Source organism: Mustela erminea, chromosome 9 (assembly GCF_009829155.1).
Source record: "Mustela erminea isolate mMusErm1 chromosome 9, mMusErm1.Pri, whole genome shotgun sequence".
Classification (NCBI taxonomy): domain Eukaryota; kingdom Metazoa; phylum Chordata; class Mammalia; order Carnivora; family Mustelidae; genus Mustela; species Mustela erminea.
This window is the reverse complement of record NC_045622.1, coordinates 37,467,784-37,486,578: the sequence shown is the minus strand read 5'-3', so window position 1 is coordinate 37,486,578 and position 18,795 is coordinate 37,467,784. Positions and strand designations below refer to the sequence as shown.

Here is an 18,795-nt window from a genome sequence, read left to right as displayed (position 1 = left end):
AAATACAAGCTTGCCCACGGCCATACCCACTGAATGTGCCTGATCATGGAAGCTAAGCAGAGTTGGGGTTGACCAGTACTTGGATGGGAGAAAATGTGGCTTTAACAAGGCTGCTTCACTAAAATGTCTGGAACTGGCCATGTCTGATGCTAAGATAAAATATTATTAATATAAAATTTTGGCATCGATAGTCCACAGAAGTTATAGTTCAGTACTTCCATCTAATATAATGCTCAATTGATCACTCTATCTAAAAAAGTTCTTCAATATTTTTGAAATAATACAGTTAGAATAAGTTTTTTTTTTTAACACTTTTCCTTGTAGAAATAGATGAGAGAGCTCCAGAATAAGGGAAGAGAGAACCATGAAGAATGAAGAAAAGGACTAATGGAACCCAATCTTTTAAAAATATTTGCTACAACTAAAATCAAAAACTTAATTCTGAGATTTTTCTATTTTTTAAATACAAATATATCTAATTTTTTAAAACATAAGGTACCTCTAACATTCAAAGTCTCAGTGTCTGACACTATCACAAGCTTTAGAAAAAGAAGAATATATAGTAATGAACAGTGAGCTCAGGTACAGTTTCAAAAAGATTGTTTGACCTTGAGGAAATCCAGAATCTCTAGAATTTATTAAAATTATAAAGGGGTCAAATTTTATAAGCTCTTTTCCTCAACTTTGGCTAAATGTAACTACATTAAAATACTAATAGTCTTTGACCATGAAGCAGAAACATATAGTGATAGATTTCTTTTAATCCTTACTCTCAAGAATGGTATTTAAGCAAAACGCTCATTCAGTAAGATGTACACTAACACATGTGAGGAAAATAACATTCTGATTTTATAGAGCAGCCCCAGGTAATGTTAACAACTAGATTTAAAAAATAAGGAGAACCAATCTTATTCTGTACGTTCTTGAGCTGGGAAGCATCTCAATTAAAGGAGTCATGTTCAGGAAATGATACCCCAAAACATAAATTGTTATACATGAAATTTCCCCGTTAAGTACATCTTTTTCAAATTCTTTAGTTAACCGCAGTACTTTAAAAATCTTCAACCGTAAACTCTCAGCTTGCAACATTTTGATTTTTCCTGAACCTTGAAAACTTCAAAGTTATATTAAATACATTATCTTCTGTTTCTTCTTAAAGAACTCATGTTCATAAAAGGATCATCATCGTCATCCTGAAATGACACACAAATGTTACATGAGTGACTGTTCCATGCTTCACCCAGACAAGACAGACATGCTCACAGGTAAACAACAATACCAATAAAAGCCATTTCGTCCTTTCACGTGAGGTGCCTTTCGTTGTTCTCTTTGATTTATGGATATGAACCGTCTGTTCATTTATCTTTTCCTCCCTTCCCTGGTAGCTCTTTCACCGTGGAAGTAAGTCAGTCAGTTAAATTCTTAGCAAGCACTGAAAATAACTGATCCTGATATAGGTGGGTGTGTGTGTATGTATCCCTACAATATATACCATATACATTTCTCTCAATTATTAACCTTAAAAAAGGCAAATAAAGTATGGGTAAGCCAGGAAAGTTAATACTCTTCAAGTCATTTCTGTTTGCTTTTTGGAAGTTTTTTTCCCAATTACATTTTATTACTGATGTTACCTAATATTCTGGGCACATCTTGGTGGTTAGGTCCTGTGCCTTCATATTTGGCCCCCCTGGCCAAATATGAAGGCACAGGACCTAACTCAGAAATAGCTATAATTTTTATTTCCTGTTACCCATTTCATGCCAGCAGTAGACAGCTACTCTTAGACTGCTTCAAAAAGAGACCCAGCAAATCAATCTTTAAAGTATCTTTCTGGAAAAAACAGCAGTATGGAAGAGTTCTCATGCTGGAATGAGACCAAAGATTATATGCACAGTAAGAGCAGGAAAACTAACAAACCTCAGATAAGTCCAAATTATCAAATTTGATGAGGATAATCTAAAATTGATTCTAGCTAAATATCCAGGAGAAAGCAAATTTGCCTGTAAATTTTCTTTCTTTTTAAATTAATTAAGAGAGGGAGAGAGAGCAAGAGAGCACGAGCAGGTGGAAGTGGCAGAGGGAGAGGGAGAAGCAGACTCCTGGCTGAACAGGGAGCCCAGTATGGAATCCAATTCAGAACCCTGGGATCGACAAAGGCTGATGTTTAACTGACTGAGCAACCCAGGTGCCCCTGATTTGTTTCTTTTAAGACATTAATAAAAAGGGATAATTATTTGGTGTTAGGCTAAGTAAGCTACCCTTTGTTACCTACGTTACCTATCTCTAGTGAGAAATGAATGCCTTGAAAAATACAAATTGACTCACATAACTGATTCATTTTCTGCTATTAACAAAGGCAGAACTTATTAAAAATCAGAGATAAATCCAACTTGAGGCATAATAACCTGCTAATTGCTTTTCTTTGCAGTTAACATGAACTACATTTAACATGTCTATCTACATGACTGGAATGAACAAATGACCACAACTGCTTGCTTCCCTCCTGGAGGCAACATGGTACTATTTCACAGGGAGCTTGAGCTCATGCTGCCATTGTTCTCTGCAGCCTGAACTGCTGGTGAGTCCTCTCCTCAAGCTGGTTCAAAACCCCAGCTGGGATACAGGAACATGACAGCAAGAGCGGAAGCTCAAAACGAAAGGTGTGAGCCAAGGGCTACAGCAGGGATGAACCTGCAGGGCATGCCAAGTGACATAAGTCAGTCACCAAAAGATAAACACTGTGACTACACTTATAGCATGTATCTAAAGCAGTCCAACTCATAGAAACGAAAAGTAGAATGGTGATTACTCAGGTTGTGAGGAAAGGGAAATGAGGAGTTGCTCGGTGGGTGATTTTTAATTCCAGATGAAAAAATTCTGGAGATCTACTGCACTACAAAATGAATATACTTCACACTAGTGCACTGCACACTGAAAAATGTTTAAGATGGCAAGTTTTTAAAATTTTTTTTTTAAAGATTTTATTTTGGGGTGCCTGGGTGACTCAGTGGGTTAATAAGCCTCTGCCTTCAGCTCAGGTCATGATCTCAGGGTCCTGGGTTTGAGCACCACCTCAGGCTCTCTGCTCAGCAGGGAGCCTGCTCCCCCTCCCTCACCACCCCCCTCCCCACCTGCCTCTCTGCCTACTTGTGATCTCTGTCAAAGAAAGAAAGAAAGAAATCTTTTTTTAAAAAGTTTTTATTTATTTGAGAGACAGTGTGAGAGTACGAGAGAGAAAGAACATGCAGGAACAGGAGCAGAGGGAGAGGAAGGGAGAAGCAGCATCCCCGTGGAGCAAAGAGTCCAATATGGGGCTCGATCCCAAGACCCTGGGATCATGACCTGAACCAAAGGCAGATGCTTAACTGACTGAGCAACCCAGGCACCCCAAGATGCCAAGTTTTACCCTGTATGTTCGTACCACAATTAAAAAAACTTTTTAAATAAAAATAAAGAAATGGGGTGCCTTGGTGGCTCAAGTCAGTTAGGTGTCTGGCTTCTGCCTGGGTCATGATCTCAGGGTCCTAGGTGTGGCTCCCTGCTCAGCCGGGAGTCTGCTTCTCCCTCTTCCCGTGCCCCTCCCCTGTGCCTGCACACTCTCTCTCAAATAAATAAAATCTTTCAAAATTAAAAAAAAAAAGTCAAGAAATGAAAAGGGTTACAGAGCTAAGAAAAACACATTAAAGCAATTCAACAAAAACTAGCAAAGGCCCGTCAACGGGCTGCCGTGGAGGAACGGGAAACGCCAGGCTTTAACACAGCTGAATGAACGGATGAGTGAAGCCGAGAGGCTAGTCTTGAGTCTGCCTCTCTATTCCTTCTCCCCCAGCTTAGAAGAGACTTGGTAGTTTTATGGCCCGGACATAAATTGGAGTTTCTTTCACACGTGCTGCCATGTGGCACTTTAGTCAATATCTGAACCCCTCCGTAAATGAAAATCACCACCCTGTACCCTTTTATATATGAAATGTGTAAAGCATGTAGCAAGTACTCAATAAATATTTTATTAAAGTAACATTAAAAACTTCTAGAATATCATCATCACTTCTCCAAATATAAATGACAGAAACGGAGGAAAACTATTCTGATCCATGATTAACAGGGCAAATTAATTAAGAATTCAGGATATCATATTTTTTAAATGGGCGGGTCTTTTATAGCTGAGTATTTAGATTTACGGGTATCCAACAAACATTACTTGTTGATTCTTTTTTTTTTTAAAAAGATTTTATTTCTTTATTTGACAGACAGAGATCACAAGTAGGCACAGAGGCAGGCAGAGAGAGAGAAAGGGGAAAGCAGGCTCCCTGCTGAGCAGAGAGCCCGATGCGGGGCTCAATCCCAGGACCCCAGGATCATGACCTGAGTTGAAGGCAGAGGCAACCCATTGAGCCACCCAGGTGCCCCTACTTGTTGATTCTTAACATTAAGTACAGTTCAAAGGAAGGTTATCAATGCACGTATTTTAAAAAATCATTTCCAGCAACTAGCTTAGCAGTCCTTACTTAAATTTTATAAATAGCTGAAAACTGATGAAGATTTAACAATATTACTTTATTACCTCATCTGATTCAAAATCAACTCCTTTAGCTATTTGGTTCTGAGACATGCACTTGCTTGATGATGATGCGCTTGACCACCTGAGGCAGAAACATGGGAAAAACACAGAAAATGAACGAGAGAATTCATGAGCCCTTTTAAGTGCGGTTTTTCATTCTAGTAGCAGCCATGAGTAGAAACAGCTAATCCCTTCCCTCAATCTGCATTAGAGACACTAAAACTGTAATGGTGAGGAAAAGGACTCAGGAGCTCGGGTCTGAATTCCAATTTTGTCATTTACTAGCTATGTGGCTTCAAGCAAGTTACTTAGCCTCTCTGCCTCAATTTTCTCATCCATAAAACGAGGACAGTAATCAGTTTTTAGAGAATTACTGTGTTAATATGCTAAAAAACTTAGATCAGTTGCCTGACATCTATTAAACACTACACCGACCCTTGCTTATTATAATGCTGAGCATGTGTTAACATGCACCTACTATCGTCCCCCACTCCTGAAAATGGAATGTGGAAATATTTGTATGCAAACACCAGCTATGTTTCTGTCACAAGATAAAGGGATTTCAGGGGAGGCTCACGATTTTCTAGGGCTCACTGCTCACTGCTCGTCTTATTCATGTTCGATCCAAATCAAACAGCAAATATACACTGAGAGCTTTTGCTTTTCCAGGTACTCTGATAGGCCCTGGGAAATATCAGCAAACAAGATCATGATTCCCCTCCTTATGAAGCTTAACTTGTGGTAAAGGAACTCAAATTTGTATGTCTTTTTACCAGTAGGAATTCTAAATCCTCTAAGATCAGGTCACTGCAGTCTATCCAGCCTGTTTTTTAACTGCCTATGAACTAAGAATGGTTTTCCCGTTTTGAAATGGGGTACATTTAAATGGTTTTACAAATATCTACATAATCGCCTCTGCTTTGCCTCTTGGACTACAAAGCCTAAAATATTTACTATCTGGCCTTTTAAGAAAGTTTGCCAACTCCAGACTTAAATGAAAGCAGCATTTGTAAACTTTTAGCTACTGATTTATTACCATGCATTGGGATGTTACAGCAAAAGTACGTCTGAAGTATATCTGAAGATCTTGTCTGGACAAGTGGGTTGAGAATCAAGAGGGCATGTGTCAGAAGGAAAGAAAAAACCCACAGGTTCTTCTACATAAAAGTAAAGGACAGGAGGATCTATGAAGCAAACCTGAAGCGCAACACAGCTTTAGAAGTAGAGACCAAGGAAATTTATCAAGCGATCCATCTGGGACATACCCATCTCTCTATACTTGGCCTAAGCGGGAACTGATCATTTGCTGACTTGTTTCCATCTGTGACAGGAAGCGGGTCATCAAGAGCATACAGCCACAGTGCCAAGGAGGCGGAAGTTAGGTGAACCCATTCTTCCTGGGGGCTGGGGAAAGGGGGATGGTTTATGGAAAAAAAACCCACTGACACCTGACTTGGCTTCTGATGTCTCCCCAAATAACCAATGGGACCCAGAAACGAGCCAGTCATCTATGACGGACAGTGGCTCATCTGATCACAGCAAGAGTCCTAAGTTCTGCATCAGGGGGCTCCAGAGACTTACAGATCTCATTTGTGAAGGACCCCCAGCCCTAGAAATCAACAGTAGGGAGGGAAAGAAATGGTTATACTCTTTTGATTGCTGGGTCGAATAAATGGGCCTTATCCTGAATATGAGAAAAGGTTTAATTTGATTTGCTTCAAATCAATAAAAATTTATCTTCAATAAAAAGAGAGGGTGTATCAAATTGAGCGCGAGGAGCTGTAAGCTTGTTTCCCCTTTTTGTTCAAATACCACCTAGGGCCATAAATCAGAGCGTTCAGCCTAGAGATATTCAGCCAAGAAGTCAGTTGTAAGCACAAGGTGACATGTTAAAACTGGCCTAATACTGTGCCTGGCACATCACAGGTGCCACAAAAATGCAAGCTTCCCACCACTCACTGTCTGCCCCTCCCCACCACCCCTCACTCTACCCCTCTTATTCATGTTTTGAAGGAGGGTCCTCGGTTTATCTGGTACCTCTACCAAACCTGAATGGCCCTCTTATTGCCAGCACAAGGACAAAGTTTGGAACAACCTTCCCAAAGAAAAGTAGGCTCTCTGTTACCCATCTGGCAGGAGGCAGTTTTACAGCCCTTAAGTTATTTCCTTCTCCAAATTAACTGCTGGGCATTATGGAGCTTTTATTGCTTACCTTTCCTCCTGTTACTCTTGTTCTATTTTCCCTAGCCTGTTATTTAATTTATTTAATGAACACTTATAGAGCTGTCACTGTGTTACTATGTGTCAGGCATTGTACTTAGCACTTTATAAGTATTAACCCACTTAAATCTCATAATGATATGGGGTAAATACTATTAAATTCATTTTATAAATGAGGATACTGAGGCACAGAGAAGTAAAACAACTTGTACAAGGCCCATACCTTGTTAAGTTTTAGAGCTTAAATACTGTAAATAATCAAAATAACCATACAAACCTTGCCATTAGTAAATAAGTCTTCAAAACCCACCAAAATTTTGTCAGTCGTTGCTTCATCAGAAACACAAATTTGCCATGGCTGATTTCTGATCTGCTGCCAAAAACATTAATTTCTAAGTTGCCTCTCATCACTTAAATGATTCCTACTGCCTGCAGAGTGGTTTGAGAGGTGAATCTCAAGTGAAGTGAAGCGGCAGCAGAAACAGGTCTGCAGCAGAACCCCTGGCTGTTGTAACTAGCTGGGCCACTGTAAGTAAGTAAGCCAGTAACCTACTGTGCCTCCCTTTCTTCCAAGAGACGATGGGATAGTTCAGCTTCATCTGCCTCCTGGGGTGCATGTGAGCACCACACAAGCTAATTCACATGTAAAGGCTCAAGGTATTTTTCTTTAATACCCTTAAAATCTATGTCAAACATACTACAATGGTATTTCCGTTGGTTCTAATAATGAAAAATAAGGACCTCATGCAACCTAAACTTCTTATTTCCTCTTGACTACTGATGCACTACTAGGGGAAAAAAAAAAACAAAAACCTCAGAAAGCTACACTTGTTTTTGTTTGTGTGTGTTTTAATTAACAAAGATAAGAATGATCAAGCAAGTACTGAAAGGGACTCTTCCTTTGATGGACTGACTTATTCAGATATTCTTTCAATAAATCTCCTCTTCCCTAAGCAAATTTGAGTTAGGTTTTTACTGGACCAAAGAACCTAAGGTGTCCTGACTAACATAAGACTCAAGTTTAAGACAGTAACTCAAGACTAAGAAATACTACCCCAATTATCCTCAACTATAGATCACAAATACACAACCTGACTTGCACCTCAGCCTGTCTTGGTATTTTGCACTCGTTCTACCAAGGCCGGCACTGGCTTTGGCAACGCCATACTCTTCTGGGTCTTTCTCATTGCTCCTACTTTTCCTAAATTCTAAAGGTTAAAACCCAGGACTAGAACACAAAGCCCTCTCCTCTCTACCTTCTCTTGTAAGGTGATCAATCCATTCTAACAGCTTCAAGTTCAGTATCTGTGTATCTGTTATATGCTGTTGAGAAGGACATTTAGGTATCATTCAAACCTTGTATCTGAACTACGGACTCATATATCCAATTGCCTACCACCACCCCCTTCATATAAATTTCACAGGCATCTCAAACTTTCTACATCCAAAGCAGAATTATTTGATTTTCTGCCCATCATCCCTTACCAAAATCTATTTCTCTTCTTTGATGACTCTCAGTGTATGGCATTAAGAGTTCAAGTAGAAAACCTGGAAACCAACCATGACACCTCATTCTCCCTCACTCCAGATAGTCAATACATCCCCAACTTCTGTCACATCTACCTCCCAATATGCCCTGAAACCGTCTATTCCTTCCCTTTCCCTTGCTACCACTCTTGTACAAGCCTCTGTCATCTCTCTTCTGGGGACTATACACACTCCTTTCAGGTCAGCCTGCTTGTACTTTGCCTCCTGTACCACACGGATCCTTCATAAATGTAAATCAGATGGTGCCACTACTCTCTCAAAATCCTTCCATGGATTTCCCTGCATTTATAATAAAGTCCAAATACCTTACCCTGCTCAACTGTTACTGCTTCATGATGTATTCCTGCTTTTCTTATTCTTATCTCAAACCCCTTCTTTTCCATGGATTGGTCACTGGCTCCTAACCTACAGTCAAGCTTCTTTCTTTTTCAAGAGGCTAAGGATCTGTGCTCAGAAAACTATAGGACACTCATGAGGGGCACCTGGGTGGCTCAGTGGGTTAAAGCCTCTGCCTTCGGCTCAGGTCATGATCTTAGGGTCCTGGGATCAGGCCCCCCAGCAGGCTCTGTGCTCAGCAGGGAGTCTGCTTCCCTCTCTGTCTCCACCTGCCTCTCTGCCTACTTGTGATATCCCTCTCTCTCTCTCTGTCAGATAAATAAATAAAATCTTGGCGAGGGGGAGAACACTCATGAGAAAAACTGAGGAAGACACAAAGAAATGGAAAAATGTTCCATGCTCATGGATTAGAAGAACAAATATTGTTAAAATGTCAATGCTACCCAGAGCAATCTATACATTTAATGTAATCCCTATCAAATACCATCAACTTTTTTCACAGAGTTGGAAAAATTAATCCTAAAATTTGTATGGAAACCGAAAGGACCCCGAATAGTCAAAGGAATGTTGAAAAAGAAAACCCAAACTGGTGGCATCACAATTCCAGACTTCAAGCTCTATTACAAATCTGTAATCATCAAGAGAGTATGGTACTGGCACAAAAACAGACACATTAGATAAATGGAACAGAGTAGAGACTCCAGAAATGAACCCTCAACGCTATGGTCAACGAATCTTCAACAAAGCAGGAAAGAATATCCAATGAAAAAAAGACTGTCTCTTCAACAAATGGTGTTGGGAAAATGGGACAGCCACATGCCGAAGAATGAAATTGGACCACTTACTTACACCACACACAAAAATTGACTCGAAATGAATGAAAGACCTCAATGTGAGACAGGAATCCATCAAAATCCTAGAGAAGAACGCAGGCAGCAACCTCTGTGACATCTAGCAAATTCTTGCTAGACACGTCTCCAGAGGCAAAGGAAACAAAGGCAAAAATGAACTATTGGGACTTCCATCAGGATAAAAAGCTTCTGCACAGCAAAGGAAACAGTCAACAAAACTAAAAGGTAACCTACAGAATGGGAGAAGATATTTGTAAATGACCTATCAGATAAAGGGCTAGTATCCAAAATCTATAAAGAACTTATCACTCATCCCAAAAAAACCCAAAAAATCTAGTCAAGAAATGGGCAGAAGATGTGAACAGACATTTCTCCAAAGAAGATATAAGAATGGCCAACAGACCAATGAAAAAAATGCTCAACATCACTCAGCATCAGGAAAATACAAAACAACAATGAGATACCACCTCACACCAATCAGAATGGCTAGAATTCTAAAATTAACAGATGAGGAAATGACAGATGCTGACCCTCTTATACTGTTGGTGGGAATGCAAGCTGGTGCAGACACTCTGGAAAACAGTATGGAGGTTCCTCAAGAGGTTAAAAAAAGAACTACACTATGACCCAGCAGTTGCACTACTAGGTATTTACATAAACACGCATATACACACACGGTTTGTCTCTCTGCGGGGAAGAAATATATTTGTATACATGTATATAGTGTATACATGTAGTGACTGAAGGGGCACCTGCACCCCCATGTTTACAGCAGCAATGTCCACAATAGCCAAACTATGGAAACAGCCCAGATAGCCATCAATGGACTGCTACTCAACCATCAGGGGAAAAATGAAATCTTGCCATTTGCAATGACATGGACAGAACTAGAGGGTATTATGCTGAGTGAAGTAAGTCAATCAGAGAAAGACAATTATCATATGATCTCACTCATATGTAGAATTTTAAAAAAAAAAAGAGGATCATAGGGGATGAGAGGAAAAAATAAAACAAGATGAAACCAGAGAGGGAGACAAACCGTAAGAGCCTTTCAACCATAGGAAACAAACTGAGGGTTGCTGAGGTGGGGAGGATGGGGTAACCGGCGGATGGACATTAAGGAGGGCACAGGAGGTAATAAGCTCTGGGTGTTATATTAGACTGATAAATCACAGACCTGTACCTCTGAAACCAGGAATACATTATATATTAATTAATGAATTTAAATTAAAAAGAAAAACAAACAAACAAAAGAGAGGCACTCTGTATGTGGTCTTCCTTCTGCTTTTTGCAAGGCCACGTCTCTCAGCAAGATTCCAGTTAATTAAAAAAATATATATTATTTATTTATTTATTTGACAGAGAAAGAGGGAGAAAAACCAGAGATAGCAGTAGAGGGAGAGGGAGAAGCAGGCTCCCTACCATGCAGGGAGACCAATGTGCAGTTCAATCCCAGAACCCTGGGATCATGACCCGAGCAAAAGATAGACAAGACACTTAACCGATTGAGCCACCCAGGCACCTGAAGAGTTTACCTTAAAGGTGATCTCCTCAGAGGCCTTCCCTGATCTCTCTTTCAAGCAGATGTTTATGGCCTGTGACATTACTCTTTACTGCTGCACCCTGATAATTTTGTAGGGGCCAACAGTAGGTCATCCCAACATCAGTTACTTTGACATGAGGATTATTTTGAGTTAAAAAGCAATCAAAACTCAGCAGATTCAGGACCTTCCCCCAAATGCCTAAAAAGGACTTAGGTATTGGACCTACTCCAGAAAGAGAGCTATCACCATAGGTAGGTAACCATATTACGGTATGAACTAGGTATGGTAGACAGGGAGGAACCCAGCAAAGATTTTGTTTGATCAAAATCCTCTCTGTCCTACTGATTCTGAGTGGTCCGGCAAACATTTGTTTACCAAGCACTTACGGTCTTTCCCCTTCCTGCGAATTGCTTTCTTTCCCACTGATGTCCAAGATCCCTACTCCCTTATTTCAGAATGACATACATATCTCATTTTGTCTGTCTTTGGAATTTCCACATTTGTGTGGATTCCCCCTATGTATGAAATTAAACTTGATTTCCTCCTATTAATCTGTCTCATGTTAATGTGGTTCTTAGCTCAGCCAGAAAGACCTTGGAGGGGAGAAGAAATTCTTCCTCTCTGACAATTTCTTTTAAACATTTTTACACACCTATTGATCATCAACCCAAACGTTACCTACTTTCTTTGTAAAGCCTTCGATGACCTATTCTAGAAGACAGTGTCACTTCCCTCAGATTTCATTACACTTGAATAAAACATTTACCTTGTTGGATTATTAGTGCCTTGCAATTAGCATACTGCTAAAGTGGAAATCCTCGAAGGAAGGAGACTGAATAAATATATGGATGCGGAACTACATATACCAATTTTCCCAACACAGATCCTTAATTCACATAAAGCATATATTCTCTGTAGGGTCAATATCACGCACAAGGAATGAAAATTGGTTCTAAAAGATGAGGTAGGTGAAAAATCTGAGATACTACAATGGTTTTGGCCGTTCCCAAGCTCAATCCTACCCAGCAAAATTTCATTCTTTAGTATTTAATTTCTCTTGTTCTTTTAATTTAAATCAAATTTAATTTTTATCCTTAGGTAATGAAAACAAGGTTGAGATCATGAAACCAGTGTGAAACACTGAGGCGGCGTTTTTTTCCTCATTCTCTTCCTTCTTGCTAACGACTCCTGCTCAGGCCATTACTCTCAGCCGCCCTTCTCCACCCCGCTGCTCCAGATTCCTATCTCAAAACCTCAGCTAAATGTTACTCCCTTAGAAAACGCTTCCTTCCTTCATAGCCCGTAATTCTTGCTCCGTTTTCCAAGAGCCTATGAGCACTCACACCTAATCTGTATCATAAAATTTCACACATAATTATGTACTGACTCATCATCCTTTAATGGACTGAAATGTGTTCATCTCTCTTTTCCACTATAACTTGCATTGCCTAAAGGCAGTAACCATGTGAAAACATTTATTCTGTCCCCCATCAGACCTCATATAATGCTCACACAGAAAATCAGAGTTAAAAAAAAGCTCTTGATTATTTTCTTAAGTAGAAATTTTCATTAACTGAGCTTCAGTTAAGCAGTGTCCACCTAAAGCCCTAACACAGAGAAATGCTAACAGTGCATCAAGCCAAGTAATGGCAAAAATGGCAAAAACCAAAAGGGACAGGTAGAAGCAAACGAGCGCTCCAAACACAGGAAAAGCCCACGTGATGCTCTTTTTAGTGTCTGGCACAGCACCCTGTGAAACGCAGTATGTAAAAATGTGATATGAAAGAGAAGCTGAAATCAAATATTTAGAAAAATACAATAAAAAAAAATACAATACTCAGTTCATTAGAGAGAACACAGAACTCCATCAGGAAAATCCCTGAATAATAAAGGCAAAAGGAAACAAATTAGAGGTTAAGTTCACTGAAAAGTACCTGCAGTAATGCTGCGTCATCTCTATGAACCCGGCTTTGCCCTATTTTTCACTTCTCTATTTACTTGGCCAGTTGAGCACAAATCTGTTAAACTTCTATGACACAGAAAAATGTATAGGTAGAATTTTGGATGATTTAAAATTTTTCGGGTGTTTCTTCTTGCAGGAAATCACTGCACCTACCTTTGTTCTGTTTTGGAAGTCGTAGGAAAAATGTCTTCTTCCATATCTGACTCATCCACCTCAATCACCTAAGGGGAAAAACAAAACAGTGAACAGATTTTATGGGAATTTATCTGAATAAAAATAAATAGTTGTATCTCAAAAAAAATTTTTTTAATAGATTAGAAAAAAAAGTCGGAAAAAAGGGGACAGAAATCAATTGTTAAAACTTAAGTTTGGGGCACCTGGGTGGCTCAGTTGGTTGAGCGACTGGACTGCTTTCAGTTCAGGTCATCCTGGGGTCCTGGGATGGAGCCCAACAGCAGGCTCCTTGCTCAGTGGGGAGTCTGCTTCTCCTCCCTCTGCTCCTTTCTCCTCCTCCCAGGATCCCCCATGCATGCTCTCTGTCTCAAATACATAAAATCTTAAAACAAAACAAAAACCACAACAACCAAAACCTGAAGCTTAACCTGACTTCCCTCTAATGTCACTCTTCAATCACAAATGGTATTCTATACATGTCTGAGCTCATTCTTCCCCTAAACACCATGGCAGCAGGGGTACCTAGAGGAACATTTATTAATTTGAAAGAGTGAGCAAGAGAGCACAAGAAGGGAGAACAGCAGAGGGAGATGGAGAGGGAGAATCAGGCTCTCTGCTGAGCAGGGAGCCCCAATGCAGGGCTCGATTTTAAGACCCTGGGATCATGACCTGAGCCGAAGGCAGGTACTTGACTGACTGAGCCACCCAGGCACCCCAAGATATTTGTTATTCTTGATTCTATCATCTAAAATACTACCTACTGGGGCACCTGGGTGGCTCAGTGGGTTAAAGCCTCTGCCTTCAGCTCAGGTCATGATCCTAGGGTCCAGGAATCAAGCCAGCTTTGAGCCCACATGGGCTCTCTGCTCAGCAGGGAGCCTGCTTCCCTTCCTCTCTCTCTGCCTGCCTCTCTGCCTACTTGTGATCTCTGTCTGTCAAATAAATAAATAAATATATTTTTTAAAAAAATACTGCTTACTTATCCCTCTACATTTTGTATTATCTTGACACTTAATAACACATTTGCTACACCTTCAGCTAAGGAATAAAGCCAAGGATGAAACAGTGAAAAAACAGTACCTGAGAGCTCCCCCTCCAGGGTGACCTAAAACTATTAATAAAAAATTGTTAAACGTAGTTGTCCAAGAAACTATGAATCCGGCCAGTGTTCCTGCATTTTGTCATAAAACCACCAGAAGACTGTCTTATGTGCCTTGAAGGAATGAAAGGTATTCAACGCTCCTCTAATCTACCACTGTGTAACCACAATGAATGAATGAAAAAAAGCTATTTTAGCACAACTTATTGCTTTTGAACTCACGTTCCTGACTTACAAGAGAAAAAATCCAGAAAAGAAGCTACTTTGTGGGTGTGCTAATTTTGCTTTTAGATGATCTGCAAGTGACAGCAGGCAATAGTTGAAAGCAAATAATAAAATGGAGCTCAGGGGACGCCTGGGTGGCTCAGTTGGTTAAGCAGCTGCCTTCAGCTCAGGTCATGATCCCAGCATCCTGGAATCGAGTCCCACATTGGGCTCCTTGCTCAGCGCGGAACCTGCTTCTCCCTCTGCCTCTGCCTGCCATTCTGTCTGCCTGTGCTCGCTCTCTCCCCCCCTCTCTCTCTGATAAATAAATAAAATCTTAAAAAAAAAAAATGGAGCTCAGGATAATAGTTATTAGCACTGGCACCCACACATCAGCAACAACAGGAAGAAAGGGAGAAAAAGATGAGGTTAAGGGATATAAAAGGACAAAATGAAATCAGAGCAGAGAAGTTTCCTGGAAAAGAAGGGTGGGTAACTTTTGTCACATATTCAAGAGTTAAAGAACGAAATTTGAGAGAATGCTGCTAGGGCAGGTATGATACAGAACACAAATTCTCAACTGCAGGTGATAATGGCTATTATTCTGGAAACTTATGGACATGTCTCTGACATTTTTGACTGTCATAATTAGGGGGAGTTGCTACTAGCATCTAGAGGATAGAGGGTAAGATGCTGCTAAAATCCCCACAAGGCAGAAGACAGTCCCTCCCAGTAAGACTTACCTGGTTCAAGACTTATCTGATCAATAGTGCTGCTATGGAGAAACCCTGACACAGAAGCAAGAGCACCACCTTAGGCATAAAGACATGTGGGTCTTGAAAGTAAGGTAATAGACACATCAAACACATATAAAATCTTGTAATCCAAAGGAAGTGCAGAGGGCCTATGTTACTGTATCTAGAGCTTAAGACAGAGGTCCTTACATTCTGACTGCTTAATTTGTCTTGAGTCTAGCTCCCAGCCATCAGCAAACAAACCATGGTATCATGAGAGGATAAGTAACAAAAGGAAGCCAGATTTAAATAAGACTTCTACATGCACTGAACTCCAATCTTCAATATTAATATTCCATGCATGGACCTTTTTGGCTCAACAATGTTATCCTCGAAAATACTACTGTTAACACACATTTATGGGTTCCTAGTCATGAGATACAGTATTTTTTTTTTAATATTTTTATTTATTTGGCAGAGAGAGACACAGCAAGAAAGGGGACACAAAAAGGGAGAGAGGGAAAGGGAGAAGGAGGCTTCCCACTGAGCAGGGAGCCCAATGCCGGGCCTGATCCCAGGACCCTGGGATCACGACCTGAGCCGAAGGCAGAGGCCTAATGACTGAGCCACTCAGGTGCCCCTGAGATCCAGTATTTAAAGAAAAAAAAAAAATCCTAGAAACCCTTAGTCTGGATAACCTATAATATGCTGTCCAGCTTTAATGTTTTCCACTTTTTCTTCATTTACTTTGTAGATCAAAGAATTGACAATTCAAAACACAGGAAGCATAAATTATTAACACACAACCATAAAACTTTTCATCTTACCTCTGAATAATTCTTAGTAGCAACATTTCGGGATGGCTGCTGTCTTGCAGATTTAAAGGCTATAATGTGAAAGAATAAACATCCACTATGTTATTCTTAAAATAACTGAGAAAAAATTGTACCTATCTTTAGCTGAAGACTTTGTAAACTCAATCTACAAAAATCCATGATAGCCAATTATAAAACATTTATATATATTTAAAAACATTTTATATTTTTTAAAGGGAGGCGGAATTATATGTTCAAATAAATCAATGCCTAACTGCCAGTCTCCTGATTTCATGGCTTATTCAAATAAAATAACAGGTGATGTTCATAAATACACCTACACTAACAATATTGTATAGGAACTATATGAAGGATAAAATCTGATCATCAAATGGATTAAACTCCAAATGTATCAAAGGTAACCCTCCTCATGTCTTCTTTCCCTTACAGTTGGCAGTACCTTTTCCTGTGGCTAGATCAGGAACCATGTGGTTCCAGTAAGAGCTTTCTTATTCTCCTCTACTTTGTTAGCCTATTCAGTATCTAAGAAAGAGTCCAGAGGAAATCCTAGAAAACAGTGTTACCTTTTACGCTATGATAAAACTTCCCTTTAAATCCTCACATTTTAGCTTTAAAAACTTAGAAACATGAAGTTTAGCTAACCCTTTATATTTTCCAAGATCAAAATCATGATACTACGATTTTATAATAAGAAATACGAGTTTAATCTCAGTCCCCATTTCTGGCAGAGCTCCTAGTACCGGGAAATTCCTAAATACTAAGAGCCAGGAAAGTGTCTTTTGTCATGTTAATGAAGTGACTTTCAAACCAAACCTAAATCTGGGGACTGGTTGCCAGGGAACCAACAGGGAAATCAGGAAATGAAGGCTGGAACTTAGTCCCACCCCAAGATTTCCAAGGAGACAGGCGGCCTGGAGGTTGAATCAATCACCAATAGCCAATGATTTAATCAATTAATGGTAATGAAGCTGCCACAGAAACCCAAAGGAGGGGTTCAGCAAGCTTAGAGGTGGTAAACTAGAATGCTCCCACTTGCCAGGCTGCTGGCCCCCAAACTCTGAGGATACAAATCCTTTGTTTGCAACCTTACCTTTTGTATTTCTTTCTTTTTTTTTTTTTTTTTTAAGATTTTATTTATTTATTTGACAGACAGAGATCACAAGTAGGCAGAGAGGCAGGCAGAGAGAGAGAGGAGGAAGCAGGCTCCCTGCTGAGCAGACAGCCCAATATGGGCTCAATGCTTGCTTGATTCCTGGACCCTGGGATCATGACCTGAGCTGAAGGCAGAGGCTTTAACCCACTGAGCCACCCAGGCGCCCCATCTTTTGTATTTCTTAATCCGGCTGCTGATTTGTATCCTTTGTAATAAACCAGTAAGTTAGTGAATTACCTAGTTCCCTGAGTTCTGTGAGCCGCCCCAGGAAATTAATTAAACCCTAAGAGGAAATTAGGGGAAAAAGACGGATAGCCAGTCGAAAGCACAGCTAGATTTCTGATTAGCCTCTGAAGTGGAGGGAGGCAGTGTTGTGGAACTCAGCCCTTACCCTATGGAATCTGATGCTACATCTGGGTAGACAGTGTCAGAATTGAGTGAATTTGTAGGAAACCCAGCTGATGGCTAAGAATTGCTTAGTGGTGTGAGGCCCCGCACCCCCTCCCTTGCCCCACTCCCACTACAATGAATTGGGTACAGAATATTTAAAACCTAGAATAAATTTCAAACTGCCAATTAGAGTTTTATTTCCTCCTAAGCCTTACCAATTTCTTAATACAAAACAATGTTTTCCCCAAGACAACCCCCAAATTAAACAGGGTAAGAGGAGAAAAAAAGAAAGAGGCCCTGAAAAAGTCAAAAGCTCAGAGAAACCAACAAAGTCCAAAATTCTTGTAGTCTGAAAACTCAGAAATTGTTCTATCTAGCCTAAATTTATGATTTGTTTATTTTTCCTATTCCAGGTTCTATCCCCAGTCTTGTGATGTCTATCTGAGAGGAGAAATTAAGGGCAAAAGCAAAGTTCTTATCCACCCTACTCAATTACTAGGGCCTTACATCCTAACTCTACTCGAAAGGCTAAAGAGGGCAACTGAATGAAAAAAGTCAGCCATCATGACTCTTAAAAGAATATTTCTACTCAATAATTACTGACTAATTGAATCCTCAGACTCTCAGATCCTGAAGAGCCCACCTTAAAAATAAATAAATAAATGGCCCTCCTTTCTTTGCATCCCCAACAAATGTGAGATAAATTAACCTTATCAGAAAAATAAGCACCGAGTTCAGTGAGGAAGGCAATACAGTATGGTGGTTGTAGAGTTAAACTCATTTTGACTGACTAGCTGGGTGACCAGAGCCAAGCTCCTTGGCTTCCTTAAGTCTCAATTTCCCCACTTATAAAGTGATGTGGGAAATAAAGGCAGAAGAAAAATTACTGAATTTCCTTACCACCTACAGCCCACTGGCAAGTCCTTGAAACAGAAGAGTGACATTCCTCTAGGGACTCAACTACCTTGAAGTTGATACTTTGCTCAGGGCAAAGGGTAATCTTAGCCCAACTCCAGGACCCCCTAAGTCTACTTTAACACATAAAAATTCCTTTGGAAACTTGCTTTATCTCTATCCCCAAAATACATGTTGGCAATCATCCCTTTAGTACAGGACCCACCCATATATATTTGAAGGATCTCATGACAGAGTTTTTACTAAACAATAAAAAAATTACCTTTCCTA

General features: G+C 40.0%; 1 protein-coding gene across 4 annotated transcripts in view; it reads right to left on the bottom strand.

The window, feature by feature from the left end:
* Positions 1-609: 609 nt before the first annotated feature.
* The window catches only part of MRE11 (MRE11 homolog, double strand break repair nuclease), a 79,046-nt gene continuing 60,860 nt past the window's right edge, over positions 610-18,795 (bottom strand). For all 4 annotated transcript variants that reach the window (XM_032356775.1, XM_032356774.1, XM_032356772.1 and 1 more), the window contains 4 exons: positions 16,059-16,117; positions 13,174-13,241; positions 4,562-4,640; positions 610-1,193 (listed from right to left, as the gene is read on the bottom strand). In XM_032356775.1, the coding sequence (XP_032212666.1) occupies positions 1,137-1,193; positions 4,562-4,640; positions 13,174-13,241; positions 16,059-16,117 (263 nt within the window). In that variant the 3' untranslated portion in view covers positions 610-1,136. The remainder of the gene's footprint in view (positions 1,194-4,561; positions 4,641-13,173; positions 13,242-16,058; positions 16,118-18,795) is intronic.